This window comes from Diadema setosum, chromosome 13, assembly GCF_964275005.1.
Source record: "Diadema setosum chromosome 13, eeDiaSeto1, whole genome shotgun sequence".
In the NCBI taxonomy this organism is placed as follows: Eukaryota; Metazoa; Echinodermata; class Echinoidea; order Diadematoida; family Diadematidae; genus Diadema; species Diadema setosum.
The window spans coordinates 13,527,733-13,555,219 of record NC_092697.1 but is presented as its reverse complement, the minus strand read 5'-3'; the positions used below and the strand labels follow the sequence as shown (position 1 = coordinate 13,555,219).

The 27,487-nt window shown below is 38.8% G+C and overlaps 2 protein-coding genes across 3 annotated transcripts; one reads left to right on the top strand and one right to left on the bottom strand.

Moving 5' to 3' along the window:
* Positions 1–5,868: 5,868 nt before the first annotated feature.
* Positions 5,869–10,375, bottom strand: LOC140237004 (uncharacterized). Its single transcript, XM_072316951.1, has 2 exons — positions 10,267–10,375; positions 5,869–8,674 (listed from the first exon to the last, which is right to left on the bottom strand). Exon 2 carries the CDS (start codon positions 8,632–8,634, stop codon positions 5,869–5,871), a length of 2,766 nt encoding a protein of 921 aa, XP_072173052.1. The 5' UTR covers positions 8,635–8,674; positions 10,267–10,375.
* A 6,498-nt stretch (positions 10,376–16,873) lies between these two features.
* LOC140237311 (uncharacterized) lies at positions 16,874–23,351 on the top strand. 2 transcript variants are annotated; one of them, XM_072317250.1, is made up of 3 exons: positions 16,874–16,995; positions 21,349–21,443; positions 22,700–23,351. In XM_072317250.1, the coding sequence occupies exon 3, from the start codon at positions 22,758–22,760 to the stop codon at positions 23,289–23,291; it is 534 nt and encodes a 177-aa protein (XP_072173351.1). In that variant the 5' UTR covers positions 16,874–16,995; positions 21,349–21,443; positions 22,700–22,757; the 3' UTR covers positions 23,292–23,351. The 2 variants fall into 2 exon arrangements, with proteins under 2 accessions (XP_072173351.1, XP_072173349.1); XM_072317248.1 differs by having other exon boundaries at positions 16,891–16,995; positions 21,288–21,443.
* The last annotated feature ends 4,136 nt before the right edge of the window (positions 23,352–27,487 follow it).

The following is a 27,487-nucleotide window of genomic DNA, read 5'->3' as shown; positions in this document are numbered from 1 at the left end:
CATTCTGTCTAATTGGTGCAGGCTAATATTAAAGACATGACGTGAGGGAGCTTCAATGCAGAGGTGGATTATGTGGAGATGGCAGTGTAGGCCCATAACAGACCAGAGACAATAAGTAGCTGGTTAGCTGTGTCTGCTTACCTCTCTTTTATTGCACATTGATGCAGGTTTAGATCCTTTTTTCCCATGAACATGAAGACTCATTCATTTCTTTCTCATTAGCTAACACATCGATTTAACCAAACATTCTGTCTCTGAGATAGACAAGACCCACACAGTTGTATGTCAAAGAAAGCCAAAAATAAGGTGATGCACCAAATACGATGAATGTTATGGTTTTAATTTGTCCACAAATCAGGGAAAATGCATTCTCCAAGTGGAGACTCTTTTTTCTTTTTCTTTTTTTTTTTTAATACTGAAATCATACATGTACATTCATCCATCAGCTGGGGGGGGGGGGGGGGGGGGGAGGTCACCAGCCATTGGGAAACAAGGGTAAAGAGTTTACTTTCATCTGTTTGCATGGTATAATGTAGATCTCCAATATCTTACCCTACAAAGACTCATAATATCCAAGTCTATCGTGGGATATCAATGATTGTCATTGCACGGTACCATTTAACTGATTGGCCTGTACAATATGCCAGTTCATAATTAGCTCATGTGTACACTGGTATTAATGACCTTTCTTTTTTCTCTGTTGGCTAGGCACTTCACTTGCTCTGAAAGCAGCATAATACATGAGCTTGCAGGATGTGACAATTTATAGAATTCATGTTCAAACAAAGAATAAACTTGTGCAGAGCAGTTGACCAGAATGATCTGTCAATTAACACCTGGGGGAGTATTATACATATGTATTTCATTGTTTTCCCCTGAATGTATTACGATTTTATATACATGTATTTTTTAAATTTTTTTATTTGTTTTTTTTTTTTGGTGTGTGTGTGCCTAAGACCAGGCTTAGTGTCGGGTGGATGTGCAGGAAAGCACTATTTAGAATCACATCAATAATCATCACATCACAGATGTCTATCTCAGTGAATTTACGAACCAACATGCCTGTTGGTACACATGACCTTTTTCTGCTCACACACAAAGTGGAAATACGAACTGGTCTATTCTAGTATACATAAAGGGTATTCATACTGCAATACATCTACTGACTGAATTGAGAGGGGAGGGGGCGAGAGTGAGTGGATAACACAAATGTTTGTTAGAAATACCTGAACATTTTTCTGCTCATCTACAGAGCTCGTATCCACAATGACAGTTACAATCACTGCTACAATTTCTGTCATGAGACACAATGCATGTTGGTCAACCTCAAAAACACAAAGATCAAACGGCACCCACTCCTATTCTGCCCAAGAACGGCCCAAGAACTGTGCTGAACGTGAATGAAACCCACATACAGTGTACTTGAATTGAGGGGATGCAGCAATATTAGTAGAACACATCAGAAAAGTTTGAGAAAAAAAAATCAAGATATTTCTACTTTTCAAGCATAATGGAAGAGCATGTGACTTACCTCTTCAGAAAGCAGGAGGAATAATATCAACCATAACATATATGTCGGTACCTAGTCTAGGGAATATGCACTCTTCATAAAAAGGGGAAATTTTGTGGAATTCCCTTCATATTTTCTGGATATATAATTTCCCAAATGTGTTGTCACAAGAAATTGTAGTTTTTTCATACAGCGATGGCTGTGCCAAAACTTTGAATATTCACATTTGAATGGATTGTCCAATTTTCCTCAAGTTTTCACTGATGTGTTCTACTAATATTGCTGCATTTACTCAATCCATAAGTGCATTTAGGTTACATTCTCCCTTTAACTGAACCTAGTAGGCCCTGTTTGTTACTTTAACCCATCAAATCTTGGGAGAATTTTACTGCAAAAATAATCACCTCATCATTAACAAAATGACAGCTCTTAATTTCATTGCATATTACATTATGTGCCATACAATGGAAAAGGAATGGATGGTATTTGTAAAATTCATAGAATCTGCACAAAATAACAAAGAAATTTACAAGAATATGCCAACTTGAGGAGAAACAGGAATTTTAATTCTGCCAATTTTAGTTCCAGTTATCCATTCAGGAATTGAGAGGCTTTTGAAAAAAAAAAAAATCTGAAACTGTAACAACCAAGTACAGTGTATAAACAAAAAACTTGAGATAAACTTAACAATGAATCGTGAAAATTTAAATTAGGGTCTGCAGATTTGGTGAGTCAATGCAGGTGTCACTCAGTACACAGACATGCACAAAAGCCTCACAACTGAAATATGATATACAATTGTATTTTCACTTCTTTTACAAACAGTAGCAAGTGAAAAAAAAAGAAGCTGTTTGCTGTAGGTGATCTCACAATGCTCCTTGCAAACAAATGAAAACTTAAACTGTAAACATTGAGTCTTGCAAACCACGCAGAAAAAAAAAATTCAATGATTTGTAATTGGTGATGTGCTATTTTCATTTAAGTAAGAATATCTGGCTCACCAATGTAATGCATCTTATTGCATTCCTCCAGCCAAGTTTGATAACGTGTCAGATTAATTTCTGATGCAAAAGCTGAAATCTAAATTTGAACCAAATCTGGATTTGGTGCGTGTGTGTGTGTCAGAGAATTTGACACTGGGGGTGACCTTTTCCTTGAATCGGTACTTGAACATTGCTGCACATGTGATATAATACTTCATGGGTCAACCGATATGCTAAAAATTAAAGGGATGGTATAGTATTGGTGGAGATGAGAATTTGGCTTTTAACTTTTTGTGAGATAACAAGAAAACACTTATGAAATAGTACAGAGCATACTATTTTAAGAGGAATTCAAAGTTTATTTGATGAAAATCGGGTTTGGCATTACTGAAACATCCACAAACAAAGTAAAACAAAGCGATCGTAAAAAAGTGTGGGTCCCACACTTATTAGAATTGCTCTGTTTTGGGTATCTTGGCCATTTCAAAACCAATTTTCATCAAATAAATGTTGAATTCCTCAGGGAATTACATGCTCTTTCATATTTCATAAGAGGTTTCTCATTATCTCACCAAAAAATGTTAGGAACCTGAAATTAGGTCTCAACCAAAACTATACGATCCCTTTAATAACTTGTAAAAATACTGCCTCATGTGACACAATGCATGGCAGACTGTTTCTTATTGTCCTTTTCTCTTGAAAGGAGACTATACATGAAGAGTTAAATTGCAAAATGAGTTAACTCCATTCTTGTCAATTTCAGATAACTGTGATTTAACCTGCTAAAAGAAACAAACAAAAAAAAATAAGAAAATACTGGATATTCTTAATTAAAACGTCAAGAATTCCTTGTTATACATTGTACATTGTACATGTATAAGTAGGGTATCATCGGAAAGGTTCTATTTTGCACTATCTGCTGATGGAATTACTTTAAAATATTTTAAAATGGTGATCAAACTCTTCACAGGTACTTCTTTCCATTCCTTTAATGTGTTTTTCAATTGCAAATTTGAACAACTTGCGAAATGGTCTTTCATGTCCCAATCACTGAACTGTAAACTATAGAAAGGAGGCTGTGCATTGTACACGCAAAAAGGCTATTGAGATCGGCGTGCAAACGCTGAAGCTACCAGCTCCATTTAAGACTCAAATTCCCACCACAGTAATTCCCAAATAAGGAGTGCACGCAGTTTGCTGCATGCTCTTCTATGCTTTTATCCACACTACATAAACAGTGGGGCTTGCATGCTAGCATTTTGGGAGTCTCAAAATGCAATGCACTGCGCATTCCGTCCATTCTATAGTAGAGTTCAGCGGTACCAATTTGCAAAATGTTACACAGCTGTATATACTTGTAAAAGTATATTCTCCACTTACAAAATTCATAGTATATATAGTCTCAAGCCAAAGCAGTTATTTGCAGGTCCCCTACATAACTATGGATGGTACGAACATATCATCCCTTCACATGGAATATTTAGGCCTACTGCTATTTGTTTTCTCTCTGTAATACAAGTTCAGATTGTATTAAGTTACAGGAAAGAGGAAGAGAGGGAGGCATTGAGAGAGACAAATAAAAAGACTGAGAAAGAAAGAAAGGAGAAGGTACTATTTGATAACATTACATAAACACTACTTAATTTCACTCCCTTTGCTCTGTAAAACAGGGGGTCAGAATCCATGATACACACAGTAAATTCAAACTACCAGCTCATGCCAACTTACATCAAACACTGTTGAAGTAGATGTAAGCATAGTAGAATCAAATATTCACAATGAGAAAGGCTTTCATAGGGCCACTTTCATAGGGCCACAAGTATGCACCTCTACCCATTATGGCCCAAAATATTTGCATGATTACCCCATACATTTAATTGCATGTAATATGCAGGAGTTTCACTCATTCATGGAAGAAACTAAATCCATACCATGATGTAAAATACAATGTGTATAAAATTTACCTGTGCATTTCAGTCCACTTTATACAGCCTTATAACTCAAAGAACCAATGTCTTTGCTGGAAGTTTTACTATCATTATGTTAACCTCAGGCACAGGAAATCTCCATCTTCATTTTTTGAACCTTGGACACAGGAAGTTGTCAATGAACAATACGCAATGAACAAAGAATCAACCTGGAAATATGGTCATATATCCCATGAAATCTTTCTTTGTGTGTCTGTGCTTTCATTTTTTTTTTTTTTTGTGCCAATATGTTTGTCTCCAGCTGGAAAAGGCACTGTTTAAATTAACTGAAATCACACATAGTATTAACCATTTACCTTAGTTTGTGGGCATGTGCAATGCTTTAAGATACAGATTAGTATTGCATGTAAATGAAGTATATCAAGAAACAGTACCTACACATCCCACTTTTCTTCTGAATAAATAATGATGCTAAAATATTTTGGATGTAGAAGAAGAAATTAAGCAGGCACATCTTATTGACAGTGGTTATATTACAGCTTTATGTGCTATGAAACATTTCAAGTGTGGTGCTTGTGCTGGTGTTAGTGATATCTCAACACTGGCATCAGCATGTGAAATGTACACAAACACGCTAGGCATGGCCAAATACGTCGCTGGGGTGACAAGACCTTGTTTCTCAAATTTTGGTGAGAATCACTTTTTTGGATTAACCGTCAGATAATCAGTCAAGTGATGTTCTGTCCAAATCCTAGCTGTCTTATCCTCAAAATGAAGCCACCACGGCATGTCAAAGGAACGGCTATCCCATTGGATATAGTGCTTTGGCTGCCATTTTTTTTTTTCTCTCCTGAACTTTTGACATTTTGTAGATACGAGGTCTTGTCACCCCAGTGACGATTGTATGCCTAGGAGTGGTTCGAACATCATTATACTATTAAAGAAGATGTCATGAAGTTTGTGGCTATTTACTATTTGTCTAAACACAGCATAAATGGCTGTACCTTGTTTAATCTGACATGAACCAAACATAATCATTTGATTCATCATGCAATTCCAGTGCAATTATGCTTCAGACTTCCCCACGTGTGAAGATAACATCAGTGATGGGATCTTAATTATGACAGGTAAATCACTTTGGTTCATCTGACCATTGGTGATAGAGCTCAATTTACAGCACAGTTGTTTGGGAGATACCATAAGCACCAGCACTAGCACGGAACTGAAATCACAAACTGCCTTCTCATTTTCCTCTTTCTAAAATGCAAACATATTTCCAAATCTATTTTGTTCAACATTCTATTCTATGCCTTTCTATAAGAAACAATTGTTCTCTGTTTTCTATCTCAATGACATCAATATACACGTAATTGCCATTCCATAATCAAATGAAGACTTTGTACATTGTCAAAAAATTCCAAGGGGCAACTAGCTAACACATGGAGTACTACTCCTTCGGTAAAGGTGGTACTATTTGATTTTCTCCCTGATGAAGGACAACCAGCTCTGTAGTTGCACTGGAAGCTACATTGGAAACTGAGTCCTTGTCACTCTGCTCGCTCTGCTGAATGGAGCCTAAACTGATATTGTCGTCCATGTTGAGAAGGTCCTGCAAGGTAATGTGGGACGTCATTCCATCAGAAATGACTGTCCTGAGCTTGCTGCCCAGAGCAACATCCTCACCGACCTGGCTCCCATCTTGGCATTCGGAAGAGCTTTCGGCACTGCTTGCATTTTCACCAACATCAGGCTGCTGGTGATCTTCACTTGGCTTGGCCCCATTGTCTGACTTATGTTTACTGTGCTTTCCATTGCCCTTGTGTTTACTCTCACTGTCTTTTTCTCTCCTGCGGTGTTTGCGCTTGGAACTCTTCTTCTTGTGGTGCTTGTGTTTGTGTTTGTGCTTCTTGCTGTGATTCCTATCACCACCGTCCTTCGGTTCCTTGGGGTCGTCTTCGTGCTTTCGCTTTGGTGACATGGGGAGATGAGAGGGGCCTTCGCGATGAGGACTTGTCGGGTTGCTCCGTGACAAACCGCTCTCCTGTTGGGAAATCCTGCTCAGTGAGCTGGAGGTGCTCCCATATCGGTTTTTGTACCAAGAGCTGTGCCTGCTGGAGTCTGTATTGGGATCAAAGTTGCATCCTCCACTCCTACTACGACTCCTGCTACGGCTCCTAGTCCTCCTTCGATGCCAGTCATCCCTCGAGTACCTGCTACTCTCTCTTGATCGCTCCCTCGATCTGCTCCTACTTCTGCTCCTCCTCCTGTAGGAGTCATCGCGTGACTGCCATGAACTCTCCCTCGAGTGTTCCCACTGCCTATCGTAGTCGCCGTACCTCCTGTCTCCATAGTACCTGCGATGATAGTGTGTGTCAGACCTTGACCTTGAAGGAGACCTAGAGTGAGACCTTGACAAAGTCCTTGAGCTGTGTCCCCTGGTCCTTGAATAAGAGGTGGATTGTGAAAGGGAGTGGCTGTCATGCCTGGTCTCATAGTACAGACTCCACTTATTCTTTTCCTCCCTGAACTTCCGGTACAGCTCGTTGGGACTGCGCGACTTGTCCTGGTGGTATCCAAAGCTCCTTCTGGACCGATACCGGGATGAGTAGTGCCCGCCTCTCCTTTCATCTGAGTCCCTGCTCCTTTGGTGATGTCTGTCATGTCTGGACCCACTGTAGCTGTCATCTGAGTCAGTGGACCAGTTACTGGCTTTGCTTGCAGAGTATGAATTCCGCGTATGCTTGGTTTTTTGCTTCCTTTTACCTCCTGCTTTCTCCTCCACTACGCCATTCTGTGCAGTGGCCTTGCTCTTCCCCTGCTTTCCTCTGGCATCTGCTTCTGGCTCGGTAGAGGTATCATCTGATATGGTGATGAATGCTATTGGGGTACGCAGATGGAATGGCTTCTGATAACCGACAATCTCCACGCTACCGCTGCTGTCTTCACTCTGCTCCCCCTCAGCCTCGGCAGCGGGACTATTATGCTCCTGCTTGATTTGCAGGCTGCTGTTGATGCCAGAGGGTCCCGGCTGGTCATGGTCCACTATAGCTGGGGGTTCTGGATTGTGAGTGGATGAGAAGTCAAACTGTGTGGATGGTCCGGCTACGTCAGCTGCAGAGGAAGGCCCTGGAATGTCTTGTGATGTGTTATGAGGCTGGCTGCTACTCACAGACCTCACAGCTACATTTTCTTCTGCATCGTCATCATTGTCATCAGATGATATGAGGATGACTTCGTTGTTGTTGTTATTGTTGTTGATGGGGAGATTGTTCTCCTCACTGTCATCACTGCTACTGTTCTGGGCTATCAGCGGTTGCTGGGGCCGTAGTGTGGCTGTGAACTGAGGATTCTCCGGCCGGAAGTCATACTGTGCCATTTGGTCATAAGTGTCCATGTCATGTGGCGAGCGAGCAAAGCTGGTGAATTCATGGATGAAGTGTTCTGTTCGGCCGTATAGAAATGGTCTGAGGTGGTTGTGAAACTCCTCAGTTTGAATGTCCACGTTTGGAAGCAGTGAGAGGATGTACTGGGTCATAAAGGTGACATGGTCAGAGTTCCCATTGAAGAGTACACCGAGGTCACGTCTGAGCCATGGGATGAGGCGGTGTGTGACAGCCGGATTCTCGCGGAAAAAGTGGGGAGATGTGTCTCTGAACCTTGTGAACCTATTTGTCGCGATGTGGTGCACCCGTAAGCCGGCTGCATAGATAAGCTGACGGCGCTGGCGTGCCTCATTCTCTCGTTGAAGGCGTTCTGCCAGCCTTGCCTGACGGTTAAGCAGCTGATCCATGCGAGTCTGCCAGGCAGACCGCCTTCCATTAGCAAGGGTGGTGTGATATCGAAACCTCGCGCCATGGCGATCTGTGTCAAAGGACCCATTTTCAGAGGGTTGAAGGACATGCTGGTCATACACGTCACTGGACACGACATTGTGAATGATGGATTTAAATGTTGCCTTGCACAGGGGGCATGTTGACTTTACTTTGGCCCATTCCAAAATGCATTGGAAGCAGAAACGATGAAAGCAGCCGTCTGAGAAGGACTTGTCCTTGAACTTGCCAAGGCATATGGGGCAGCACTGGTCAGGAGATCCGGAGCGTGATGAAGCATCGCTGTCGGTGGGAGCTAGCTCAGCATCCTTCCTGCTCTTGGTGCTTTTTGAAGATTCACTGAGTGCCTTCTGCAATCCTCTTTGAACACTTGCCTCATCCATTGTATAACACTTGATCAAGGCATAATTTGTGAAGAGAAGTCTGCAAGTTATAATAAAGAAAGTCAAGAAAAATTAGTTTTTAAGTCACATTGATCTTTCATCAATCAGCAAGTATTCACACTTAATTAAACATGAAGATTCCTTGCATTAAAAACAGCTTTGTGCACACACCACAACAAATAAAGATGAAGCAAAGGGAATATTCGGTGACATTCATATGACAGTACAATTTAGGCACACTATGAATGTAGCTTTGCATGTTAAATATTACTTATTTTTATGGTATTCCACAAGAACATAAATCACTGAACTTAAAAAAGATCAAAAGATTTGTCAAGTTAACTATTCAAACAATATACTTTTTTATACTATTTTCAATAAGAATGAATTTTTCCTTGCTTTTTTTTTTTTTTTTTTTTACCAGTGCAGTGGTAATGATCTTGCCAAAATGTATCAATATCTCCTTCTATGAAACTACAACTAAAAATGATCATCACATTCTTGACAAATGAATCTAATTTGATTGAAATGATTTATTGACATATATGGTTACAACTTTGAAATCCAACTTTGCTCCTTTTCTCCAATTCATCCAGCCTTTATATCACTGCTGTTATTCACAGTACACTTTGTATAGCATGCATGAAATACTCTTATGTCTTGCTGGATATTTTTGTGAAGAATTTATTAGTTGCTCACATTTAATTGCTTACAATTCAATTTTTTTTAAACTTGTTTAATGCTTTACATTAAATTGATGATTGATGTTCCTATTCTACATTGTTTGTCCCAGCATTGTTCATACTCCTTCATTCACAAATCTGGATTCTTGAATAAGATGGTGATGGAGTAAACCCCCGACTGCGTCAAATTTCATGAACAAATTGGCACAAACAAATAGACTCTAATATTAGTAAGGAGCCAAGGAAAGAGTTCCTTATGTCCCCCCCCCACTAGTTTGCACAAAATAGATAGGTTGCTGTTCTTTTTTTTTTTTTTTTTTTTTTTTGCTGATGGTGGACTAAATAAAGGTTATGGGAAGTCTTCCCATGAATAAATGGCATAACCTTTATTTAGTTTATTATTGGTAAAAAGGAATAGTAGTTTGTTTGTTTTGTGCAAGTTGATGGGGGGGGGGGGGGGGAACATAAGGAACTCTTTCCGGAGCCAATAGCTAGATCTAGATCTAGCTGTCAATTTATTTTTTTTTTACATTTTCCGATAACTGCGGGTTATAATGCGGCTTCATTTCACGCAAACGCCGAAACGGATCCTCCTCAGGCTCAAGGCTCAACTTGCTTTTTTTTTCTAAAATGACATGAATAACCTTATCATCATGTTCATAATAATTCATTAGAAACACAGCAGCGTCATGCAGACTTATCAATAATCTATTTCAATTATGTAATTCCTAAACTTCTGAAGTCTATTATTAGTATTAAAAACACCGAATGAAAGACGAGATCGCGATCGCGAAATTGCACTGTGAAGACAATACAAAACAACACATCATTTTCAATACGCGGGACCACGACCGAATCTCTGACACGGTTTCCTATGAAACAACACAACAATAGATAATGGCAGATATCTCAATACATAGACACACATAAACGAATTAAGCACACTCACCCTATGGAAAATGAATGAAGATTCAAATACGAAGTTGATTCTACTCTTGGAAAGTCATGCTAATGTGAAATTTTACGGTGAGTTTTGCTAATTCACAGTTCCACCTCCGTCTGTCTGCGCAGAACCCTTCGTGAATACATAATGAGTGACGTCACGTCCCCGGCCGCCCCCCCCCCCCACCAAAATCCTTTGCACCCCATCCCCTCGCCCGGCTGTCACAACGTTCTCACTGTGTGGAACTCACTTGTTCCTTGCCCGGGCGTACCGTCTGCCCTACTCCTCCCCCCCCCCCCCACCTCCGCAGGCCGCCCAACCCCGGTGTCTCTTCGAACTGGCTCCGAAATTCCCGGTAGCCGGACATACATTGTACCATGTAGATTGGATCCTCTCCTCTTCCACCCACCTCCTTCAACTGGTGTAGGCCTATGACGCTTGACGCTGGGCTGCTGGGTACCGGGTGATATAGGAAATGCAAAACAGAAAGCAAGATGGAAAATAGACAAAGAAGAAGTATGTTAATGGTATAATCAGTATCCATGAAGGTCTCAGGTTGTATGACGTAGGGGCAGCGAAATATTGGGTGTGTATGTGCGTGTATGTGGGGGGGGGGGGGGTGTGAAGGACAATGGTACCCCCCTCACAAGGGAAGAATCTTCGGGTGGAACTCTTAGGGATGCATGAACTTAGTTTATTGTAATTATTATTTTTTTCTTTTTTTTGTTTAATTCTTTTTTTTCATTTTGTTTTTTGCGTTCCTGTTCCACATTCAAGGAGGAGGAATTAACCCCATAATCGAATCTACAAAGCTCTCTGAAAGTCTTGTTAGTTTCTTGGATTAAGTTTTGGTGTTCTATGTCCCAATTTGTGGAATTCGTATTTTTTGCTATTACCTTTATTGTTGTTATTGTGATTATAAATTAATTAATTTGCATTTTCCATTTACAAATATGTACTTATGATTTATCATCTCAATTCATCCAAGTCGACATTCTTGTTTTTTTTTCATTTTTACTTGTACATCTATTTATCCATTGTTTTATTTATTTATTCATTACTTATTTATCTATTCATTTATTTACTTACTAGCTTTTTTTGTTTGTTGCTATAACACGACAAATGTGTTGCTTGAGTCAGAGAGAGTAGAGCAACCTATTGTAGTACATGTGTGCCAAGGAAGTCTAGTTCATTCCTGCAGGTACTACGTATATTTTTATGTTTAGTGCTAAGTCATACAACACAAATTTCACCAGGCCGTGTACCAACATTATAGTAAATCCTGCAATGTAAGGGGCCCACGGGGGGGGGGGGGGTACAGACTCTCCCCGCTCACACGTACACTGTGTTTTAGCTTTAAAACAATGCAAGCAAACCGGAGCATTTTCCGAGGGTTTCACTCAGATATTCTTCCTATCGAAAGTAAGGGTGGGGAGCATTACCCCCTTGCCATTAAGAAGTCAGCAGCATCTGGGGGCAGTACCCCCCCCTCCCCGCCACTAAAAATAATAACTTGAGTTATCACATTTGATTCATTTGTATCTATATACTTAAGTTCACAGTGGCAGATCCCTGAATTCCGTAAGGGGGATTTCGAGGGCGCCTTTACGACATTTTATTTTAAGGGGGCGCACACGCCCCATTTTTATTTTTTTATTTCTTTTGTTTTAACAGAAGATAAAAGGGACGCACCCGTCTGGATCCGCCACTGGTTCAGTTGTATCGCAAAACATCCTACCATATAAAATTTCGCAATAAAGCCATAAATATATGTAAAAGGTATCACAAATTATTTCCTCAATAAGTCATAACTGTTTAGACGATTTATAATGTAGAAACGATTTTGATATAACCTTTGTTCACATTTTGTATATCTAACAATGCTTAACATTAATTATGCTGATTAATGATGAATCCTTTGAGTGGTTCACAGTATACAGGCATGCTTTTTAAGTGGACCTCTCAATTTATTTTTTCCCCTTTAAACATAACTTTGTAGTTTATCATAATTTTTTTTTAACCATTATCTATCATGCAAAGTTGAATACATGCCCGTCATCCTGATTTATTCTGTTTTATGTTTTGCTGGAAAAAAAGAATGAAAAATGATTGAATTGAATTGAATTAAATTGAATTGAAATGAATTGAATTGAATTGAATTGAATTGAATTGAATTGAATTGAATTGAATTGAATTGAATTGAAATGAATTGAATTGAATTGAACTGAATTGGATTGGATTAACATTTTCACATTGTTTGTTTCTATCCCTAATTCACATTTTAGAAGTACATTGTATTTTCAAACGCTAAAGCTGGCTTTTTCCATCTGCAAATGGTAAAAAGTGGCTCTAGCGTCACTATACAAGCACTGCTTCCTCCCCACGAGTAACCGCCCCTCCCCAAGACACGCATATCCTCAACAAAACCTGCAGTGACACCCCTGCATTGCATGCTATACGCAGAAATGTCCCATGTTTTGTTTGTTTTTGTTTTTTTTTGAGGGGGAATTAATGTCTGGAATCCTCAGTGATGGGTCCTTTTCATAATGCATGCATATCTAATCGCACTTTTTAAAATGCCATAAGATATGCAACAAAAAAACATAATTCAGAATATTGTTATTGTGTATAAACGTAATAAATTCAGTTACGATAAATCATAGTTCTTATCAAGTGCATATGAGTGAGTAAAGAGTTATGTCATTTCTGTAATACATTGTACTCAAGATGTGAAAATTGTTGTATGATAATAGATGCACAATATATTTGCATCAACATATCTTACTTGCAGCCTTTGATGAATATTACTTATATTGTACAACAGCAAAAAGGATTGATGATGCACTAACTCTAAATACCGAATGCATGTACGCAAGATCACGTAGATTCAATGTTACTCATAATAAACAATCATGAAAAAAAAAAAACTTCTTCAAAGTGTTTTAATGGGAAAATTATACTTCGGAAATTGAACTTAGTTTGAAAGCAGCACACTCTTTGGGGTATTTTTATTCGGCATATTGTTCTTGACGTGTTCATGTTTTGTTCACCTATACTAAATGAGACAAATACTTCTCTGACTCTTTCGTATGCAACGCTCTGAAAGAGAGTAGAAAAAAATCATCGAACGCTGATGGAACTATATTCTGTGATTGTAATTAAGACTGCCGGTGTGTCTTGAAGGTGATATCTCTTTGTTGCCTTGCCTTCTCGCCTCAAAACCAGTCGTGACCGGAGGATTTATAAACAACAATCTCTAAGGAGATCGCACTTGCGAGAGTAATGAAACAAACCAAGCCCGTCCCGCCCTGCATAAATCTCTATATCTTTCTATCCCTAGATTTCTATATGATTACATAATATATATATATATATGTATATAATGTCATGTATATATATATATGAAGAGTTTTAATGCAAAATGAGCTAAGCGCCATTATCAAACATTTCAAAGGATGTCCATCATCAGATAGAGCAAAATTAAACCTTTCCAGCAATACCTCACTTGTGACATAACAAGGAATATTCTAGCAGTTACGATTCCAGTATAATGTGGTTTAGGGAATATTTACAAAATCGACGAATTGTAACTCAAGTAGGAAACACATTATCACGCGAACAATGTATTTCATATGGCGTACCTCAAGGATCAATATTGGGACCTTTACTGTTTGCCTTTTATATAAATGACATGGTTAAAACTGTTGAAAATTGTAAAATCCATCTATACGCTGATGACACTGTTTTGCATTTTTCAAGTAAAAATCCTCATACTGTTCAACAGAAATTGCAACAGGAATTAAATACGATCTCTGACTGGATGTGTAAAAACAGACTGAGTCTAAACTGTGATAAAACAGTATGTATGTTTATTGGAAATATAAAGTCACTGAACAAATGTAATAAATTAAATTTGAATGTAAATGGGAAAAAATTGGAACAGGTAGATCATGTGAAACACTTAGGGGTATCAGTAGATGCGGAATTAAATTGGAATACACAACTGAGTTGAAAGTATTTGTAAAAAAGTGAGTAAAATGGTGAGCTTCATGGGCAGACTTAGGCATATAATCAATGAACAAAGTATGAATTTATACAAGTCTTTCATTTTACCACAGTTTGATTATGCCGACGTTGTTTGGGATTCTGGAAAGCGTAATCATGCAAATATGATTCAAAAACTTCAGAATAGAGCTGGAAGAATAATTTTGAACATAAATCCATATTCTCACATATCTACCCATCAAGTGCACCAAACTCTCCAATGGGATTATTTTGTCTCTCGACGTAAACAGCATCTACTGCAATTAGTTTACAAGGCATTACATAACATGACACCGTCTTATTTGACTGATAAATTTGAACCCACAGAAAATTTGTATTCATTGCGGTCTAATTTCAATTTACACCTTGATATTCCAAGAACAAATTATTGTAAGAGAATGGTTTCATACAGAGGTAGTAGGGAGTTCAATTCACTCCCTTTGTCAATAAAAAAAAGCAACCAGTATAGATATTTTCAAGCGATCACTGCAAGAGCACATCTCTTCTTATGTTTGATATAAGTCAGTACATGACAGATTACTAATACATAAATTAATGGGAAATGTTATTTTTCAATTTCTTTCTTTTTCCTTTTCTTTTCTTTTCTTATGTTTTTTTCTTTCTTCTCACTGTATATATTTTGATTTGTTGTTTAATTGAAGAAACTGTATTACTTTAATTTATACTGGACCCTCCTGTAAAACAGCGGGACCATAATGGTCCTCTTCGCTGAGTAAGGCTATCCAGCCGTATTATTTATGAGTTTTTGTATCACATGATTTGTAATGTTGAGTTTTATATTTACGGAAATAAATTACCATACCATACCATTGAAAATATCCTGCATTTTCTAATTATTTTCTTTGGTTTTTTTAGCAGCTTTAATCACAAATACAGATATCTCAACTTATCAAGAATGGAGTTAGCTTGTTTTGCGATAAAAGTCTTCATATATATATATTTATATATATATATATGTATATACATATATGTATACATATATATCTATATATTTCAATTTCAAATGAAAATTTATTTCCAATAGCAAATTTTTGTTGCCGATACAAGTTCAAGGAAAACCATATCTAGGCTTATACAAAGTATAACAACAAAATATGAACATATACATAAACTGATTTTTCAAAAAAGGATTTGAAAATGGGTATATATGTTACATGTACTTCTGATAGAAGATAGAAGAGAGAACAGGGGTGGGGAGGGATGGAGGGATGGAGGGCCACGGTGATGGAGTTTTTTATACATTAGGGAGCTTTAGATTTTAGACGCACGGACGTTCAAAGAGAAAAAAACATGATCTGAGCGTGCGCAGTAGCGCGGATCAACTTACTGCGCACGCTCAGATCATGTTTTTTTCTCTTTGAACGTCCGCAAGTCTAAAATCTAAAGCTCCCTATTATTATGGCCGGTGGAACCGGAACGGGGGGGGGGGGGGGGGGGCAGGGGGCTCGGCCCCCTCCACTTTTTTGCATCATACAAAGGAATGCATAAGGTGTCACCACTTTGGGCCCCCATTTTTTTTCTTTTTTTTTTTCTTTTTGCTTGTCAGCTGAAGAAACCCGGAAGTGCCCCCTCCCCACTTTTGAAAACGTTCCGTCGGCCCTGATTATTGGCCAGTAACTAAGATTGCGTCTCATCCTTACCCTTCTCCCTCCCCCTCCCTCTTTTAATCATAGGGTGTGGCAATTTGAAGTGGGAATGCATAAGTATTGTAGGCCCTACATACTGTTAGGTCCCCAAGACTGTGCCTATAATGAAACTTGATAATGATTAGATAGAAAACTTGCCAAATTCCATGGGGATCGGGAAGGGAACGTCCCAGTTTAGTGACCTCCCCTATGGTCTCTTATACACTCTTCGTCATGTCTACTAGGCAATGTGGTTGTGACTAATACCACTATACTGATTTGTTAAAGTACCGAAAACTCGGAAACTTTACTGTTATTATGGAAGCCGAACACTGAGCTTAAAATTGCACAGTCTGGGTATCTGATACTAACCATCAGCAATTCCATAAAGGGGGAGGGGCGCAACTAATAATTTTGGTGCAACTCCCGGGTTTCATTTCCTTTTTTCTTTTTATTTCTTTTGTTTTTAATTAAAAAAAAGGGGGGGTGCGCCGGTTGCGCCCCCTTCTGGATCCGCAACTGTATTATATTCTTACTTGAAAGAAAGAGACAATTAAAGAAACAGATCATAACATTATTTAGAATCGTGCATTGTCTCACAACGTTATGCATCTAGTATGCCCTCACCCCCCCCCCCAAAAAAAAAAAAAAACAAAAAAAAAAACAAAAACAAAAAACAAACAAACAAACAAACAAACAAACAAACAAACAAACAGAGCTGTGGGGGGGGGGGGGGGGGGGAAACGATTGTCTCGTTTCTCGCTTGTATTTTCCCCTTTTCGGCCACCATATTAAACCATAGCGAGCAGGGTCCGGTGGTAGTGTTGTGTGTTGTCTCGTATGATACACAGTACAAATGTACCGGAACGACAAACGTCTACGGGGACTGCGCGAAGAAAACACGAAGAAAGCGGTGAAAATTAGGAAAAGTGTGGGAAGAAGAGACTCAGCAACCAGCAGGTATTTGCCCAGATGATATGATGATCCACGTCTATCAGACATGATAATACTGAGCAAACAAGCGGTAGATACTACAATAGCGTTGGTGAGTGTTTCTTCAACGTTGTTGATCTTTTTATTAATACAACAGTAATAGTGCTGGATTTTCTCAATCATGTAGGTCGAGTCTTAATGTGAATTTCAGTGTTAAATATTCTTATCAAACAAATAAAAATCAGGCAGTCGATGAGTAGTAGGTCCAACCATATATGGAGTTCCAACTGGCTGTAATTATTCAAACAGTTATTTTCAGATTTCTGTTGATGTACAAAAGAATTCCACAGTGCACTTGTGCCGTTGATGATTGAAGATTCATTTTGAACGTTATCATAATGTTGGCCATATTTTGCTTACTTACACGTAGGTTGGTTTATTTATTAAATGAATGAAATTTCACTTAATGATAAAGCATGTAAAAGGAAAACAAAAGTCAATCCCGTCCAGAAATTTGTGCAAAAGTGTAAATCAGAGCTTCATGTGAAAATTCCATCCTGGAAAGCTGGTTTTATCACTTTTCGGCTTAATTTCGATATCCACAAATTAAACTAATATGGAATAATCTTCAAGTTAGGACTTTATTGATAGATAGATCTATCAGATTAGTGTCCGGGTATGCCCAGTCGAGTAATTTTCATCTTTTTTTGCTCAACTTCTATTCGCGCATCCTCATGTCTGTACCAACTACCTTTTATAAGAAGGGATAGCGAAAAGTAAATACCATCACAAAGACATATCTTCCTTTGAAAGTGGCTGGTGATTATGCAATGAGACACGAGTCAGTTGTCTTCGTATCTGCGCAGCAGATCCTGTTTGGCACATGCTTCAAATATTTTTGAGCACGGCTTCGAACATCAAGCAAAGGAAATAAGACAGTTGTGACTCCATTCTCTAGAACCTCCTTGCTAGATACTGAGTACATCTCACTAAAGCTTGAAGATATTGTGCGGACAGAAATAGATCATTCATGGTACAGTCAGTGTGTAGTTCTATGTCAAGCCAATAACCAGGCTAACCTTTTGTTAGGTGGGCGTGCGGAGCTAACCTTCTGCCTACGACAGGCGTTCATGTGTGTTCAGCCATCATACACAATGATACAGGGGCTTAGTTCTAGGATCAGTGAGGAATGACCAGGCTAGTCAAGGGAGTAGGAGTAATTTAGTAGAAGAGGCAGAGGGGGTTAAACTACATGTACAGTTGAACCTCTCTTATCCGGCCTCCCTTTATCCGGATCTCTCTATTATACGGACGCAATCTCGCCGTGATTTTTTTTTTTATTTTTTATTTTTTTTAAATAATTACGGGAGGAAAGGGGGATTCCCAACTTCTTGAGAACTCCTACACAAACACACATGATTTACATATTACTTCCAACATTAACATACACCTCTATTTTGGGGTCTGTTACTGAGTATAACAATGAAAAGGTTGCAGTATACACATAACTACATGTGGGACTACAATGGGCTACATCAGTACATGTGTATGTATATGTACATGTATAAAGCATTGAGTCTCCCGTATCCGGCCAAATCCCTTATCCGGATGAGCCCCGGTCCCGATTTGTCTGGATACGAGAGGTTCAACTGTAGTAGTAGTTTGATGGTAAGGTCAGGATTCATATTCATGTTGCCATGGCCTGTATGTATAATGAGCTTGTATCTCCTTGAACCTTAAAAGGATAATCCCTGCAGCAGCTCGTAGAAAGCTAAACTGGGATGAACTGTGCGATGATGACACTGGCCGACGGTGCTCGAAAGTGCTATATAAATATACAAATGCAGCTTATTTACAGTCAAGTGTCATGTGCGTGCAAATAAAAATCAGGCTGCAAGGCTTACAGCATTTTGGACCCTACGGGAGGCTGCAACCTGATGATTGGTAGGGCAGCCTTCTGGAAGGTATCAACAGTAGGTACAGTGACAGCATTGTTTGGTAGGTGGTTCCAGATCCATACAGTACGTGGATAGTCGAATTTCTGATCAAGAATCGTCATGGGAGGCCTAATCTGGTGTGATGTGGGATTTCTGAAGGTATTCTTGGAGAGAGTTTGTGTTGCTCAGAAATTGTCATGTTTTTACACACACATGCACTTGATCATTCGGTAAGAAGAGTCAGATTGTCCTGGTTAGGTACGGTAGGTATGGCACCTCCCACCCCCAAATACAATTCAATTGTAGACCTGGTAAGTCAGCTAGAGTTCACTGAAATTTTAGTTTCCATCTTTCAGAGGCAAGAGCCTACATACAGTGGAATACTCGGTAGTATGGTTGGGTGTCCAGTGCATCGACACCCTAATGTTTTTCTATCAATAGAAATTTAAAATATCTTACAAAACAATTTGCCTGAAATTTTACTCGCACGTAACGAAAATACTCTGAATTCACAAGCGCGCATTAAAAGTGCGATTTGCAGTAATACATGCTCCAACTAGATAACTGCTTCGAAGGCGTGGGGTGTTACTGTAAAAGTGGATATTTTCGCGTGACTAATTTTTCGCGCTTGGCCGGGTCGGAAGAGTTTCGCGTGTTTTTAATTCCGCGGAATCAACACATCACGCACAGGCACATATGGCAAGCAAAAATATTCGCGTGCTTTTATTTTTGCGCTAGTTTCTGGTTGCGCGAAATGCGCGAAAATTTGAACACCGCGAAAATTTCCACTTTTACAGTATTTTATTTGTGGTTAAAGGGAACCAAAACCCAAAGAGAAATGTGGATTGAGTGAAAGCAGCAACATTAGTAGAGCACATCAGTAACAGTTTGAGGAAAATCAGACAATCGATGCAAAAGTTATAAATTTTTTAAGTTTTGGTGTTGGAACAGCTGGATGAGGAGACTACTAGAGTTCATGACATCATGTTTGGACAACAATCGATGAAGAAAATATAAAGAAAATTCCACAAAAATTCACTTTTCTAGCATAATGAAAGAGCACTTGACTAACCGCTTTCAGAAAGCAGGGGGAATAATTGTTACCCTTAACATATGTCAGTATCAAGTTGATGGAATGTGTAATTTGCATGAAAAATGCATTTTTATGAAATTCCCTTTATATTTTCTTTATATTTTTGTCCACGCATACGTCATAATCTCCAGTAGTCTCCTCATCCAGCGGTTCCAACACCAAAACTTTAAAACTTCTGAACTTTTGCATCGATTGTCCGATTTTCCTCAAACTTTCACTGATGTATTCTACTAATGTTGCTGCTTTCACTCAATCCACATTTCTCTTTGGGTTTTGGTTTCCTTTAACTTTTAAGTAGTTTGCTGTCATCAGTTCACTATAGATTAGAAATACTGACATTACCAGTATTATAATAAATCTTCATAAACTTAATTGGTCTAATCTTGTTTAAATTTTCATGGCATGGACAGTTTTCATGGAAGTTGTACATATTTTTTATTACCATAAAGATAGATAGGCCCTATGTAAATATTGTAACATACCTCCATCTGAATCTTATTAAAATTACACGTACATGCATTGTACATTGTATGCATTGTACCAGGAAAATTTGAATGCAGTATCTTTATTTGGCAGACTACCTGTGACTGACTAGATATAACCCCATGAGTTCACTAGTAAGTCATGAGGTTTTGTGACCTGTCCAAAATTTCCATTTCTTATTAGTCATCAGAGTTGTAGTATGGTAGTGTCCAACACATCAATATGTACATTGAAACCAACACCCCTCTATTTATAGCACTGCGCATATAGAATGAACATTCATGCATGAGACTACACGCAGTGATTTTGTATTCTTCACTGGGGATTTCAAGATGTCCAAATATTACTGAAAAACCTGATTCTAAACAAGATCAACAGCAAAACAATGATACCGTAGGTTATAAATGCACATTGGAAAAGCATTACGTGCATTTCACACGTGTTGTCAATGGAGGGTAGGGGTGCCAGTTTTAAAGTTACGGTGCAATCAAAAGTGCATCAAAATAACACCCCACGAGTTCAAAGCAGTTATCTTGGAGTGTGTACCACAAACCACATTTTTAATGCATGCTTGTAAATTCAGAGTAATTTCTTGACATGTGAGTAAAATTTCAGGCTAATTGTGAGATATTTTAAGTTTCTGTTGATAAAAAAAACATTAGGGTGTCAATGTATTGGACCCTCAACCATACTAGTAGAAATAACAAAGAATCCCCCATATACACTTATGTATAATGCCAGCAGACAGATGAATAGGAAGTTACCATTTAAAGAAACAAAGCAAAGTGTCACAATTTGTATGACCATCGTAAAATCTGAGAGGGTATAATCTGATATTGAAGTCCTGGTTCTCTTTGATTTTTGTTTGTGATTAACTGTCTCCTCTCCCAGGCATTAGCCTTGTTGGTCCTGGTAACCTGGGGTTTTGTCATCTACGCTGGTCGCATCACAGCCATCAAGATCTACCCAGAGCTCGCTCTCCCCGCCTCGTGATAGATCCTGCTCAGATGCTGCCCTGGTAACTCCAACGAATCGTCCGAGTAAACAGTAAGCATTAAAGAAGAAAAAAAAAAAAAAAAAGCCATCAACAACAACACACACACATGCACAAGCACAAACGGTGACTTTACCTCCAGGGACCCTGTTGCATAAAAGTTGAGATCAAATATAAGTCAGGAAATCAAACCGAAGTCTACGAATACTCCATTCCGATTAGCGTAACTGGACTTGATTGATTTTCTGACATATGTTTGATTGTTCACTTTTGTATGCAACAGACCCACTGCAGGGTACTTTTCCTTTTGCCTTTTATGTTTTTGTTTTTTTTTCCCATCAAGAGTTGAACATACCTTGGCTACTCAAAGTTGTTGCAAAGACAGTTTTTTCAAAAGTGTGATATTGTAGGAGGTGTTACTTTTTGATACTCACAGTGGGAAATACATTTATCAGTGTGAAGTGATGTGCAGAACAAGCTGTAGACATTTTAATTTGCACATAATAATATCTAAGATTTACAAATTTGATGTGGTATGCAAAATCTAATTGAAAAAGTCAACAAAGTGTTATCCTTATGATTTTTGAATATTTGTTTTTCTTTTCAAAATCAGATGGTAATTGTAGTACAGTATATACAACTGCCAAGCCAACAAAGGACTTGTGACACCATCCCATATTGGATGTGCAAAATCCATGTTTGGACAGGAAGATGGTAACGCAGTGAGATTATATTGCCGCCTTCTGCCGAGCAGTTCTTTTATGTGAAATTCTCTATTGGTGGACACTACCATGAAAGCTGTGTAGGAATGATGTTCTCCAGAAAAATGACAAACAGGAGGACCATTACAGCCTGTGGTTATACAATGATTTACTTATCGTGCTCAATCTGAATACAAATGCATATTACAATTGTTATATCAATTTACATTGTTTGAGATATTTCCTGATGTGCTCCCTAACATTCTTTGGAAAGGCCCAAGGAGGGGGGGGGGGGGGGGGGGGGGAAGCGGCATACAATGTAGTAATTCCTGATGGCTTTTTTTCCCATTCGGCAGCTATGGGAGGCACACCATGGGAAGCCTGATTTCTTAAACTCATGTACTATGCTTGTGTTTTTGTAACTCTTATCGTCCTCTGGAAATGCCGAATGAATGAATAAATGATTATATGTATAATGATAATATTGATTGTGCAGTGATAGTTGAATGAGATATGGTGCAACAGATATTTTACTTTTTGATCAATACTGCATGTCTTTACCTGAGATTCATAAGAAGCAACTTCTACTGTGTCTCCTTTACCTGCAGGTAAAAATAACACAGTGAGAGGACAGGCAGGTAAGCCTGCATACATTGAGCAAACAAGATGGAGGTGACTCCCAAGAAGTGTCAGGTGGTGATGCGCAAAATCATGCTTGGGGACAGAGGGATGCATAAGTGCATCATCCCCCTGAAGAGGCTTTCACTCCATGAGAGGCGGATGCTGTCCAAGCCGTGGAGGGGCGACAGAACGCCCCTGTGCGGACAATACCAGAAGTTCAGTATTCTGCTCCACAAACTGAAACTGAGTCATGGGAGATGCAGCGACGGCAGAGTCGGTCCGGTCAGTCGCAAGGGAGACGGGAAGCTGCACTCCGCCCGCCACGCCCCGCCAAACGTCAAGGGGCGGCAGTTCAGAGTACTTCTCAGGCGCATGAAGCTGGACAGAGTCCTCCAAGAGAGACTCGACCACACCCTTTTCATCCACAAGGAGCTAGGATTCGTCACCAACCCCTACCTCATTCCGGACTACTACCGCAGTCGGCTCAACAGGACGCAGGTCGAGGTGCTGAAGTTTGGCAGGCGTAGCCGTAGCCGTGCGGGTCGGTGTCGTGTGCGCATCAGGAAACTCCAGCTGTGAGTCCCAGGCTAGTCGGTTTCAGTGCCCCGACCAGATGGCTAGCAAAGTGTTGGCGAGCATCAGCAGCGACTTCTGTTGAAATCATATCTGTTCATGAGATTAGACGTATTCCAGGAAAAATGCTGATGCTTTCCTTAGAACTATTTTCACCCTGCTTGAGGGTGATCATGCAGATTTCTTTAATCTACATGTCCTAATATTCACGATTGTGCATGCATGATGACTGCTTAATTTCCCTGGAAAATGTGGACTTTTTAAAGAAACATGAATTATGTCATGAAATCTACTTCTAGATAAAAGTTTTAGTAATTATGAATAATATATTGTGATTGAAATTAATGGAAAGATTGGCAAATGTGTAATATGTGGCAGAGTACGTCATGACAGAGTAGGAACATGGTAACCTTTTTTTTTTTCCCTCCATCCTGTCACCTTCTCTTGTCCCAGTAGAGTGTAATCTATCCCATCCACAGTCAAGAAAAGCATTTTCAGCATTCACTCTTGCAAATGGAGTGGCACCGTTCTTCTTGACACTTATCTTTGTTGCATTTTATAAAACACTGTGATCCCGACATGACGTTGTTCATTAATACCATTAAGATGATTGATAGCATGTTGTGGATATTATTCTAGGCTTTACTGCTTTCATCTTGTTGAAATATTCATTATTGGGTTAACATTTGTGAAGCTCTTGTAGATATTCCATAGAATGTATTTCTCATGGAGCATGTAAAGAAAGATTTTTTGCTTATTTTGGGGACTGTGAGAATCATTTCTTGGTATATGGTTTGATATATGATTTGGTGAATATACAGTGGTACATTCGGGTTATAGAGGGTGGATTATGTTTATCAACTTTCATATTATAATGATTTATCATTCTTTTCAAACTTTGTATGAAATTATGATTTGGTAGCATTATGGAGAATGTTTTTTTTTTATTTTTTTATTTTTTTATATTTTTTTAAATATCCCTCTAATTCTTGTCTGAATTGGACGTGTGCCGTAATCTACAAATGCACCTACATGTATCTTATTGCATCACCGTAATAATGCTGGTTTATAAAATTACTAAGCACAGAGCCAGATGCATACTAACTGAACTGAAGTGACTCTTCAATAGCTAATGAGTAATTCAATTTAAAGTGTGGTGTTTGGCATCTCATATTATATTACTAGTGACAGACCAGGAAGAAACAGCGTGTAGTATGTATGTAAGATAAGCATTTATAGAGATGGCACAGTTTCTGTTGAGATGGGGCTTCAGGTTTCAAACTTCATTGATTATATTCTTTTGAGATGATGAGAAACCTCTTTAATATGAAATATGCAAGAGCATATAATTTCAAGAGAAATTCAAAGTTTGTTTGATAAAAATTAGTTTTGAAATGGCTGAGATATCCAAAACATAGCAATCCTAATAAAAGGTGGGACCCACCTTTTATTAGGATCGCTTTATTTCACTGTGTTTTTGGATATCTCGGACATTTCAGAATAAATTTTCGTCAATTAAACTTTGAATTTCTCTTAGAATTGTATGTTCTTTAAGATTTAATAAAGTGGTTCCAAGTATCTTGCTAATCCTCACCTCAACCAATGCTATACCATCCCTTTAAAAAACCAATGGGTAAATCACTGCGGGTCACTTATCGTCGCTGGGGTGACAAGACCTTGTATCTCAAAAATGTCAAATGTTCAGGAGAGCCAAAAAACATGGCGGCCAAAGCACTATACTGAATGGGATAGCCGTTCCTTTGACATGCCGTGGTGGCTTCATTTTTGGGGTAAGACAGCTGGGATTTGGACAGGACATCACTTAACAGATTATTTGACCACTAATGCAAAAAAGTCATTTTCCCCAAAATTTGAGATACAAGGTCTTGTCACCCCAGCGACGTTATATCCATTAATTTTGAAGCTGCATATTGTGTGAGCTTTGGATTCAGCATTACTGTAGGTCTTTTGCTTATGATGGAATCACCAGCCAATCAACTTGGGAGTTAATTTTTTTCTTTGTTGTTTTGTTTTTGTTTTGTTTTTGTTTTTTAAACAGGAAGAATAACCTTTTTCAGCGTACCTGTGGATACTATTAAAAAAGATTAATGAACTCTCGTTGAGTGACTGGATCAGGATTTTTCCAATCCTGTCTTTAATATTTCATCACCTTTGAAACGTTGATGATTGTGTAATAGGGTTTTTTTTTTTTCTTTGAGCCAATGTGATAGGAGTATATTTGTATGGTAAGCCAAGACTGTCAAATATGTTAGATGTATTTTGTTGCAAGTTCAATCAAGTCAAATTTGTTTGTCAAAATGAATTGAAATTAATATAGAGTAGACAACTCCTGTGAGAATATAAATGATACTCTGTCATGTCTTATTTTCATGATATGTATGATGTACTCTAATTTTCAAGCTCAGGTTGGAGCAATGTATAATTCCTCACAGAAAGATATAGGATGAAATCCCTAGTTGCAGTTGCAATTCCCAAGACTCACTGACTGATAATGTTAGGATTTAATGTGATCTGGCCAGCTGTACAAATTGTCAGTTGCAATGCTAGTATGAATGTGACTTGACTTTGTATCTACATGTATGTACTTTCTATGTTTATTTGTTGCATGCTGTGGTGTACAGATAAATGCTGTATATGCTGTGTTTTAGTGCAATTTGTATATATTGTCGTTTGCCCAGGAGAATGACGTGAACGCATGCGAATCAAGGAAGGTGTGCCCGGTAGAACGTCATGAACGCACGCAAGGCGCACATTATACTTACATTTGTATGGGCCTTGCCAGTGTTCATGTTGTTCTTCCAGGCACACTTTTCTGTGATTGTGTGCTTTTGCAAACTCGCCCGGGCACAGGATGATATGTGTATCATTTTCTTTCTTTTTTTTCTTTTTTTTTAAGGTATACACTGTATATTTATGTGGTTCGCAAGCTATACACTGAATGAAAATGGGTGAATCATGTACTTTTCTGAAAACCACTCATAAAATCAACAGGAATATATCTGCCAGTCAGTCACGCAAAGGTGTGTCTTTGATAAACCAACCAGATATAATCAGCCAAAGTCATAATTTATGATTGTTCATCATATTCTACTAATTTGCATTGCTGCCTGATAAACAACTTTGTCAGACGTTTCTGTGTGAGAATTTTGTGTGAGCAAATACATGTACACCATGTTTATGTCATGTACAGTACAATTTTTAGTATGTTGCAGTGAATGTGTCTTATACAATAGGCATTGCCTGTACACAAGAATTGTCTAGATGTTACAGTTTCTGGTGACAATGCTAGGAGGAAATAATTTTTCAGGTGTGAAGAGGGTACACTTTAGCTGCCATATTGTGTAAATACTGTAGCAAGGCAAGTGTGAAACTGAAGTAAAGGGAGCAAATTTGAGCTTCCAACATCAGCAATGTAGTCATTCATTAACCCATTGAGGATGGGCTGATTTTGCTACAACACACATTTCCAACAGACACCTGCCCGAGTGTACTCTGGACTCGTCCTCAATGGGTTAAAGACCTTGTAGCGTGGGGACACCATGGAGTGGGAGGGCTGGCCCAGTTCAGATACGTGTACATTCGAGAATCCCCGTAACAAAGTGTGTGCAGCACCTATCACTGACCCCCTAATTACACACATAAGAATGTCAAGCGGATTTGACCGTTCCTGATGAGCGTACACTTTGATGCTCACATTCGCCGACACATGGCTGACGGGTGCTATTTGTAGTTTTAAGAATGCCACCATCGGGCAGCGAATTCCATCCGGCCACCCATGTTTCCCCACGCTACCAGGGCTTATAGGTATCACTGTTTTCGCAATGCAAGAAGACCTGTGAGCTTATCATGTTGTCCGCATTATCCATCCAAATATTTCAACTGCTTGAGGTTGCCGCAACTTTTTAAAGTTTAAGATGATTGTGTTGCATGATACTTCCCCCCTTTCAAATTTGTGTATGAAAAGTTGTGGTTGTTTGCTCATGTCTAGTACTATCTTTTGGCAATTATTACATGGCAAGGTATGTTGGGCGTGTGGTTTGGCTGAGGTTTCATGTGGTATGATGTGATAATGAATTTGATGCATTTTGGCTGATAATCTGTGGAACACATTGTTGATTTTATGTTCTACAAGTGAACACATTCTTCGTAGACTTTATTTTGAGTACAAACGTATGCCGGGG